The sequence below is a fragment of the Arachis duranensis genome, chromosome 6, assembly GCF_000817695.3.
Source record: "Arachis duranensis cultivar V14167 chromosome 6, aradu.V14167.gnm2.J7QH, whole genome shotgun sequence".
In the NCBI taxonomy this organism is placed as follows: Eukaryota; Viridiplantae; Streptophyta; class Magnoliopsida; order Fabales; family Fabaceae; genus Arachis; species Arachis duranensis.
This window is the reverse complement of record NC_029777.3, coordinates 109,723,470-109,734,046: the sequence shown is the minus strand read 5'-3', so window position 1 is coordinate 109,734,046 and position 10,577 is coordinate 109,723,470. Positions and strand designations below refer to the sequence as shown.

General features: G+C 30.8%; 1 protein-coding gene across 1 annotated transcript; it reads right to left on the bottom strand.

Moving 5' to 3' along the window:
* Positions 1–2,137: 2,137 nt before the first annotated feature.
* LOC107495817 (probable disease resistance protein At4g33300) lies at positions 2,138–5,930 on the bottom strand. The gene is made up of 6 exons (XM_016117014.3): positions 5,521–5,930; positions 4,849–5,287; positions 4,334–4,725; positions 3,817–4,172; positions 3,511–3,719; positions 2,138–3,420 (listed from the first exon to the last, which is right to left on the bottom strand). The coding sequence occupies exons 1-6, from the start codon at positions 5,761–5,763 to the stop codon at positions 2,582–2,584; spliced, it is 2,478 nt and encodes an 825-aa protein (XP_015972500.1). The 5' UTR covers positions 5,764–5,930; the 3' UTR covers positions 2,138–2,581.
* Positions 5,931–10,577: the final 4,647 nt, after the last annotated feature.

The window sequence follows — 10,577 nt, the reverse complement described above, 5'->3', positions numbered from 1 at the left end:
TGTTCTTACATGCAAAAAGTTCATTTCATCCAAATATATTAAGCTTTTTTAGCATGTATTCATGAATCATGCTTTAGTGTGAAATTATGCTTGCATATTCCTTAATCCTTCTAGAGTCTTTTAACTTCTTATAAAAAAGTATAGTATAGAAAAGCCTTTTCTTAATGTCAATTATGCCCTCGTTTATCTCAAGGAATTTCGGCTAGTAAGATGTGTCATTCATGAGGCATGAGATGACATAATTCTTCCCCAGAAAAGGAGGACAAATAAATTGGTTTACTTTGGAGGAAAATACATTTTATAATCTTCCAAATCAAAGGTTAATATACGTTCATGAAAGTTACATTGGAAGTATTCATTATTGGTATTTTTTTTTTTTTGGTAGAAAAGAAGATTTGTTTTTGTCAATTTGTGATATTGTTTACTCTCTCTATAGTGAGGTCATCAAATTATATATTTTTTTATCCATCGAATAATATTAGAGTTAATTTTTTTTGTTATTATTAATCAATTTTCTTAAATTATTTTATTTATTTTAAATTTTATAATCAAAATTAATAATGAAAATTAGATACTAATATAAAATATATATTAGAATATAAAATAAATATTAAAAATAAATTAAATAATATATATATTTATACATAAATATATAATAACTGATTTTGGTGTAAACATAATATTTTTGTATGGCGGAACTTAAATCTTTCTAAAATATTTGAAAAGAAAATAATTTTTTGACTAAGATATGTGCATCAAAAGTTTTGGATATACTAAAAATCAATTATTAAATTAATTATTATTATATATTTCTGTATATATACATTTTATTTCACACTTTTCATATTCCAATATGGTATTTTATTCTTTAGTTTATTTAGTGTATATGTATTATAGTTATAAATACATACAATCAAATAAAGATTAATTTATATTTAACCAATATAAAGCCAATTTTTTGTCTTATGCCACTAACTGACAAAGTGACAATTACCGTCTAGATATAAGGATATGAGAAAGTNTTAGATATAGTCATAAAAAAATATTTTTATTAGACACATCCACAAAAATACTTTTATTAAATACAGTCATAAATAAGATTTAAAAAAAGTTGCAAAAATGCTGTTGGTAACGTATACAGTAATTCTCGTTTTTTCCCTCACCTTTTAACTATCTTTGGTAATATTGTGAACTTTGGAGTTTTGTCATCAAACATCCAAATTTTGCAAACATCTACTGCTGTAAGAGCTGGTTGAATTATCACGAAACATGAGCTTTTAATTACTAGATAGATATCTTAAATTCAAGTTTTAAAATAATAATAAAAATTATGGCTCAAATAGTTCTATTTCTCAAGAGTCTCTCCGACAATCAAACTGAACTAATTAAACCGAGTGGTTTCATTATTCGCAACACGCTGTATACACTTTACAATCACATATAGTTTGGTGATGATCAAATTAAGTTGACTAGGGTAGGCTTGACTTGCTTGCAAGATTTATACATCATCAATAAACAAAGGATAATAATAATAATAATAAAAGAAAGAGATATTGACTAAGGTGGCGGATATCATTATAAACCATACAAGATAAAAAGAAAAATAGACCAAGGAAGGTTCTCAGCAAGTAACACATTACACAAGTGACAGTGACCTTTGGAGTTTGAAGAGAATCTTGTTAGCTGAAACCTATGTGATGCATATTATCAGCTTCTCACGCGTTTTCATTTTATTAAGAAACAAAAAATAATATTATATTTTTTAATAATATAAAAGAAAATAAAATTGAGAGAAAATACCCACATGCCCTTTAGTGGAAGCAGGCTATTGGAAGTTGGAAGTAGTCTATTTGACATGCGTACATTGTATATGTCCATGGTGGTCACAAGATCCCAAATTTTACAGAAGAAAAAGAAGCATTTCATTTTGGAAATCTATCTATCTATGAATTAATATGATTCTTTCATTCTAGCCGCCTTACTCTCTACAATTTTTCCATCATTGCTTGTGCTGCTTTTCTTGACATATCATTAAAACTAAACAGAAAATCAACATTGGGGAACAGATGAAGCCTATATCTTATTACATCTGCTTAAAGAAATTGACATAACAATACAAATCATAGAACTGGACGTATTTTGAAAAAAAATATCTTATTAAATTGACAATTAAAAATTACAGATTAAGCTAACTCAGAAGACTAGCTAACAGATTATGTCATAACCTGCACTAAGGTTGAATAAAGGTATGATAGAAACTTTCTTGAATGAGTTTGATGTATTTTGGTCTAGCCATGCTGAGCCCCCTTAGATCCTTCCTTGTGGTCTCGAGTTCGATCTCCGGCGAAGGTAATAACCGTTTTGGGAGGACGGCCATGACCCTCGCACGGCCGCACCGGCTTATAACACGGTTCAGACACCAGTAAGAAATCAAACCAAACAGAATTTACCCATCAAGCATACCCTAACAAAATTTGCTTCTAGGCAAAAGAAATTTTCTACTTTAAACTAGTTATGAACAGCTACTTACAAGGAGTCAAGGATTAGGAATGTGAACATCAAAACAATCAAAGATTGAGGGTCAATCTTTTAGCCAATCCAGATCATATTGCTGTTCAGATACTTGAATATGAAATTCTTTTGGCTTGGCCTTTTGAACATCTATCCACATATCTTGTACCTCCTCATCACAAATCACAAGCCTTAGATTCTTCAATGACAATGCAGACTTTGGTATGCTCCTAATCATGGAGCATTCCCTCATGTCAATCTTCTCCAAATTGACCAACTTACCAATCTCATTAGGGAAGCATGCCAGGTTAACACATTGAGAAATGTCTATGTACTTCAACTTAATCATATTACATATGCTCAGAGGAAGGGACTTCAAATCCGGACATGCATATAGCCGGAGGATCTCAAGCGATCGCAGTTGCCCCAATTCGGCAGGTAGTTTCGTCAGATTGTGACAATTTGTTAGACTCAAGTTCTGCAGGGAATGTATTTCACAGATGCTTGAGGGAAGATCAGTTACATCATCACAGTGATCAAGAGTGAGTTCGGTGAGGTTTGGGAAGATTCTAGATAGGTCTGCTTCTTTGAGTTCTTTCCCCTCCAAACTGTTATTGATCTTGCAAAGGACTAGACATAATTTGCTTAGATTTTTCATCACAATGCCTGATAACTCTGGAGTGGAAACCTTTTCAAGCCAGAGACTCTTCAAGTTTGTCAACTTCTCAAAAATTGACATATTGTGAAGGCATGCATAAGAAGCACTATAGTTTATTATAATCAATGTCTTCAGATTTGGCATTGATTGAATGAAGGGAGGCAGGAAGTATTCACTGGATGAAAAATTAATAATCAGAACTTCAGCCTTGGGAAACTCAAGGTTGCACCAATCCTTTTCTTTCATTTCACCTGAAACATGAATACATTCATCAAATTATACAAAGATGAAGCAAAGTTAATAAAACGAAAAAGAAATTTTGGGAGAGATTGGCTACATACCCGTGTGAATTGAGACAATCTGAGCCTCAAATGGTTTATCCTTGTATCTCAACCACTCTTTAGGGAGACCACTTGCTTCTCGCTTTGGCATAACCAATCGCCGGCGTTCACAAATGCTGTCACAGTTGCTCATATTGAGCGCAAGGTCTCTGAGTATATCATGTTGAGTAACAGATATCTCAAAGCAACTGCTATACATGTCTCCAGCACTGACATATTAAACATCAAACGGGGTTTTAGAATGGTGCCATTACTATAAAAAACAATCAAATCTGAGTTAAAATGCAATTTTTAAAAGGTGCATACCGCGCCTCTTTCACCAAGGTGAGAAGATTCTTGTTTGAAAGCTCAACGACCATAGTAAAGGCTTCGGTTTGGCAGATATCATGCATTTCGACCCACATATTGATGAGGATGTCCAGAGGGATTTTCTTGTCCTCAGGAAATGAACAAAGGTCCAAGAAGCATTTCTTGATCTTCTCTGGCAGGAAGTTTACACTGATTGCCATTCTCTCAATCAGATTGTTTTGGTAAGATTCCCCAATGCTTTGGCCCTGAGATAGCCTTGTTTTGACACCTTCCCAAAACATTTCATTCTGATCTCTCAAGGAAGCTCCAATCACTTTAAGAGCTAGTGGAAGCCTTCCACACTCTGTCACAACCTGTTTGCAATTGGATTCAAGAAACCACCAAAAACAAAGTTAAGTAAACTCCACAAAGTAAAATTATTAGGTGCTTAGTAAGGACTATGCTCCATACACTAGTATGATAGTACTCTCTCTATTTTCTTGTATAACATTTTACTTGAGCAAATTCTCATTACCTGCATTACTAGATTCTCATTAGCAGCTACAGGGATTGATTTCTGTCCAAAAGCATGATGACAGAACAAAGATAGTGCATCCTCTTCACTCAACAGTTCCACCTCATAAGTGGCATTACAAATTTGGAATTTCTCTCTGGAGACAACAAGGAACTTGCAGCCAGGTATTCTGCATACAAGCTGTTGCAGCACAGAGAGTGACCAGACATCATCAAGAACAATAAGGTTTCGAGTTTCGGTTTTGCAATCGAATTGCGGCATCCATTGGGGAATCACATAATTTGGATTCAAGTTTTGATTCCCCATAATGAACCCCCAGATCCTTGCTCTTAGCTGCTCAACATTTGGGGACTGTGACACAGTCAAAAACAAGATTCTCTCCTTGAAAGAAACTGCCAAAAAAAAGTAACCACTAAAACCTTTTGAAATTGAACCCAAACGATGATAACTGTTTCTTCCAAATGCTTAAGTAATTCAATTAGAAACATATGAATGGTTTTACATCTAATACTTACATTGAACTTGTTCATCTCTGCAAACATCTCTAGCAAGAGTGGTCTTCCCTGAGCCACCAATACCAGAAATCCCAATCACCCAAAGATCATTCCTCCCAACAAGCATCTCCTTGACTTTCTTCTTCCCAAGCTCCAAACCCACACGTGAATTCCCTAAACTACCCTCAGCAATCTCCATGCTCCTCACAGCCTCCTCGACCCACCCTCCACCTCCCATCCCCCCCATCTTCATGGTCACAAAGTACTGCTCCAGCCTCCGGTTCGACGCCTCGATCCGGTCGAACCGCTCCGCCATCTCGAACCGCGTGTGGTGCACATCAGCAAGTATGTGAGTCTGCATCGGACCCTCTATGAACTTTGATACCGTGTTCTCAAGCTTCTCCATCTTTTTAGCTAGCTGAAAGTTCTTGTACACATTCCAACGGCTCGAATTCAGAACCTTCAACAAAATTAAAAAACAGAATCAATACATAGATCATACAAACAAACTCTTCAATATTTTAGTAGCACATATTTTGAGTTATGAACATAAAATTTAATTACATAATAAGAACAAGAACCATAGATGAAATAAAATTGCAGCATAAACATGATTTAGCCACCGTTGGTGGAGTTAGTTACAGAGTTAGTTATGGAATCAGTTAGTTGGTTAGTTAGTTAGAGATGGATTACCTTGTGAGCGAGTTCGACACCAGAGTGGAGGATCTCGGAGAGGCGGTGAAGCTGTTGCTGACGTGGCTGAGGGAGTTCAACGCCGGAGTATTTGATCTCTTGTATGGTTGGAAGGAGTTCAGTTATGTAAGTTATGAGCTGATCTGCACTTCCACGGCAGAGAATGGATTTGCGAGAGATGGTTACGAGATTCCGGAGGAGCTCGCCGGTGAGCTCGTTGCTAATTAACTCCGTCAGGGCCATTACTTTCTCAAGCCACTTTTGCTCTTCTCCGGCGAACACTGGTGGTGGTGGTGGTGGTTGGTTTTTCTTTGCCTCTTGTTTGATTGGTTGCGTCACTTTGTTTTTTGTTATGTTTCTATGATTGTTAGTCTTATAGTTTGGTCAGCACTCTAACTCTAATGGTGGGTTGTTGAATTCACTGTTTTGCCCCTCAAGTGTCACCTTTCCCCCCTTTAGTTTCTATTATAGAATTATAGATAGTTTTTTCTTTTCCCTTTTTTTAGTAATATGATAATATCACTGGCACTTTTGCTTACAATTATTTTCTTATGTTTAGATATTAATATAATTTATTACAAATTATATTATATAATATGTAGCGTTTGTTTAATAGTATTTTATTAGATCACATCTATTAAATATGTTTTATGATGAGATTAATACGAAAATAATTATAGGTATAGTGGTTACTGGTTAGTGAGGGATTTTTTTTATTTAAATTAAATAAATATAATATTTACCGATTTAAATAAATATAAAAAAATTTATTAAAATACGTCGTTAGTCACATCTCGAATGCAATGGGGCGCTCCTAAAAATGGTAACGAGTGTACTAAATAAGATGTGCGAGTCATATCTAAAGTGTATGGGATATGAACAAAGATGTATCTTGAATACATTGCATTCGAGTCATATCTAAAGTGTATGAGATATGAATAAAGATGTATCTTGAATACATTGCATTCGAGATACGATTGCAGATATATTTATTAAACATATTTATTGATGTAAATATATTTTTAACAAATAATTTATTAATAAAATAATAAATAAATAAATATTAAAGTTAACAAATAAAAGTTTAAAACTAAAAAGCCAACTTTTTTTGTCAATATTTTTGTGAAGTTTTCATTTATTCTTTTAATGTTTATTTATCGATACTTTTTAATTGATTGTCGATTTAAAAAATTGTTGTAGTTTTGGGTGGATGTACCGTGAAAAAAATGTATAGAAAAGAGCAGGTCCAACATTTATCCTAAAATAAAAAACATCGTGTTTTGGGTTGAAAATATTTTTAATATTATTTTTTATTTTGTTTTATTTTTTAGAAAATATTTTCATTAAAAATATTTTAAAATATTTAATCAATCATATTTTTATGTTTTATTTTTATTTTTATTAAAAAAAATTACCCAAAACCAATGAGCCCCTATCAGATAAAGATAGGAAAGACTCAATTTTTTTAAGTAATCAAGTTCATAACAAAGATAATAACTCAAGGTTAATGAAAAGAGCAAAAGCTTGCTAATTTCTAATTGATTCATTTAAAAAAAATAAAAAAAGGATAGAATTTTAATGTCCTTTAACCAATGGACAAAATTAATCTTGAGGCAATGGATATTTTTTCTAACTTTTGCAACTGCCGAGTACTTTTATATCTTTTACATGGAATTCTTCTAAAATTTAAATTTTATTTTAGAAAGTAAAGTATAATTTTTAATTATTCATTTTGTGATTTCAAAGAGTTAAAGTGACTAAATTCTTATTGTATTATTAAAATATTAAATTTAGATGTATTTTGGATGTTGTATCACCGTTTTCAATCCTCGTATTTCGGATGTATTGAACTAAAATAGAATACTCTTGGAGATAGAAGTGTGTATGAGTCGGGTGAAATCGAGTTTGAGGTGATTTAGATTCGGTTCGAATTTGGTCATAAACTTGGTTAAATTTATATACTTTCGGGCCACGATTATATCGGATAAAATCCAGGTAAAAATCGGCTCATTAACATTACATTACCTTGATATCTTCTTACAAGCTAGCATGTGAAAATATCCAAATTTCTAAGACTACAACCATTATTTGACATAGTAAAATTCACTTAGAAAAATATAACAAGAACTAACTTTTCTCTAAAATTAAAGGATAACCATAATCAATACTAATATTGTATAATAACACCAAATATTTAAATCAATACAAATAACACAATATTATGTATTAGTCTAAAATCTTATACATTTTAAACATAAAACATTAACTTATAGTCTTATAATAACTAATAACACAAAATATTAAGGTTTACAATACTTAAATTCTACATAAGAATAGCCATTATCCATCACTAATAACACAAAATATTAATTGTGTATGATAACCAGGCCACCGGACCGATTTCGGGTGACCCGAGCCATGTCCGGACCCAATCCGAAATAATGACCGGGTCTATTTTTAAGATCTTTATTCGACCTTAAACTCGATGAAATCACACCAAATTAGTCCCTAAAATAGTCGGGACCAGGCCAAATCTTCAAGTCGGACCGGATCATGCACACCCCTAATTTGAGATATGTCTCTATTTATATCTTGAATATATTCGAAATATAATTTACACATCTTAGTTTACAGAATAAAATCAAGATATAACTATTTTTAAAAGTGTCCTATTAAATTCAAGATGTGACTAAAGATATATTTTAATAAATTTTTTTATGTTTATTTAATTCAGTAAATATTATATTTATTTAATATAAATAAAAAAATCTCGTTAGTGAGCTTATCTAAGATAACTATGGAGATATTAGATATATGTGTCAAAAAGTGTTGAGAGACGCCACAAACACCAAGACCTGTTGGTTTAGATACTTAGATTGACCTATTTAGTCTCTCATTTATAGGTTGGTCTGTCTTATATTTTTTCTCTATTACTAAGATTTGAACCAAAAATGTTGACTACGGAATTAATTAAAGAACTTATTATCTTGATTAATCTTACATTAATTATTGATTTAAAAAATATTGATAGACATATAAATATCTCTTAATCTGTTAGTAGAGACAGAAGAAAAATAGCAAAAGTTATTTTTTTATTTTTAAATTATAAAAAGTAACAATAGAGTTTAGTACTATTTAAAAAAAAGAAATTAATTTTTTAAGAAGTTAATTCACAGTTTTTTAAACAATTAGAAATATATAACTTTTTTTTTATAAGTCATTCTATTATTTTTATAAAAAAAAATTCACTTCAAAACAAAAAAAAATTATTTTTATTTTTGATTTTGTAAAAAATATTTTTTATTTTCTGCTGGAAATCCTGGCTCTTTGCCACCATTTATAGTAAGTTATAATATATTTGTTGACCCTAATAAAAGTGGATGGAGTTCTAATAGGAGTAAAAATAAAAAATAAAAAATAACAACAAAATATATATTAACTAGAGGTGTGCATAGGTGGGGTAAAACGGGTTTGATGTGACTTAGATCCAATCTGAAATATATACCGGGACTATTTATTAGATCCGAATCCGGTCCTAGACACCTATACACTTTCGAGCCACGATTATATCGGTTGAAAATCGGGTCATTAATATTACATTACCTTAATACCTTCTTATAAACTAGCATGTGAAAATATTCAAATTTTTATGACTCTAACCATTATTTAACATGGTAAAATTCACTTAGAAAAATATAACAAGAATCAACTCTTCTCTAAAATTAAAGCATAACCATAATCAATACTAATATTTTCTAATAACACTAAATATTTAAATCAATACAAATAACACAATATTATGCCATTAGTATGAAATCTTATGCATTTCAAACATAAAACATTAACTTATAGTTTTATAATAACTAATAACACAAAATGTTAAGGTTTACAATACTTAAATTCCATATAAGAATAACTATCATTCGTCACTAATAATACAAAATATTAATTGTGTATGATGACCGGGCCATGGCCTGGATCAAACCCGAAATAATGATCGGGTCTATTTTTGAGATCCTTACCCAGCCCTAAATCCGGTAAAATCACACCAAATTAGCCTCTAATAAAATCAGGGCCGGGCCGGGACATGCACATCCCTAACATTGACACACATTTCATATTTGTTTTTTATTTTCACGTACCATATCATACACAATAAAACAACAATCACTAACTATACAATAATTTTTTTGACATTGCCATAAAGATTATTGTGAATTAGAATTTTATAACTATTCACCACACACAAAAACATAGTTATTCACTTGTAACAATGATAGAGTCATTCCCTTATTTTATAATATCTCTCCACTTTTTATGTATCTCTTCTTGTAGAAATATTTGTTTGATTTCTTTTTTTATGTTCTTTTCCATACGAAAGTGACAAGTATTTGTTATTATCGTTACTTTAATATCCATTTTCTTGTGTAAAAAAAAAGTTGTATTTTTTGAGTTATTTATTCAAACGCTACAACCTTAAAATAAGTATTTTTATAACTAAAAATTCAAATACAAAATAACTTATTTATAAGCTGTTATTAATAAAAATTTTCAAAAAAATTATTTAAGTTGTTTATCTAAATTAGATCATAATACATATTAATATTAATATTTTCATTATATCTAGTTTATGAAGTTTAAATTAAGCTTATTAGAAATAATAAATAGCATTCATATGTGAAAAAGACACGAGTCTGTTTTCTTGATAGATTTTCTTCAAGTGATTGTGCTTTAGTTTAGTTTTGAATTTTTTTTAAATAAAACATTACTTTTTGTTATTTGGATAATAGAAAAGATTGTAATATAAAAATATATAGAAAGTCAAAAGATTTTAGTCAAGCTTTTTTTTTTTTTTGTGTGCAATTATTGTATGAGTAGCTTTTGTATCTTTTCTCAATTTTATTTAAAAGTTATAACCTTTTTGCACATGATTTTATAAAGAAATGATTATAGTATTAATATTTGGACAAGAAGAATATATGCTTGGTTCGGCACTCTGTTTTGTTTGGCAGTGCTATGGTATTAATCAATAATATATTTTCAATATGTTGGAAGAG

Excerpts from the sequence above, each read along its gene's own strand:
- LOC107495817 (XM_016117014.3), bottom strand. The coding sequence starts at position 5,763 with ATGGCCCTGACGGAGTTAATTAGCAACGAGCTCACCGGCGAGCTCCTC. Across the intron at positions 5,288-5,520 it reads GTGTCGAACTCGCTCACAAG|GTTCTGAATTCGAGCCGTTG; the intron begins GTAATCCATCTC and ends ATTTTGTTGAAG. Across the intron at positions 4,173-4,333 it reads ATGAGAATCTAGTAATGCAG|GTTGTGACAGAGTGTGGAAG; the intron begins GTAATGAGAATT and ends AATTGCAAACAG.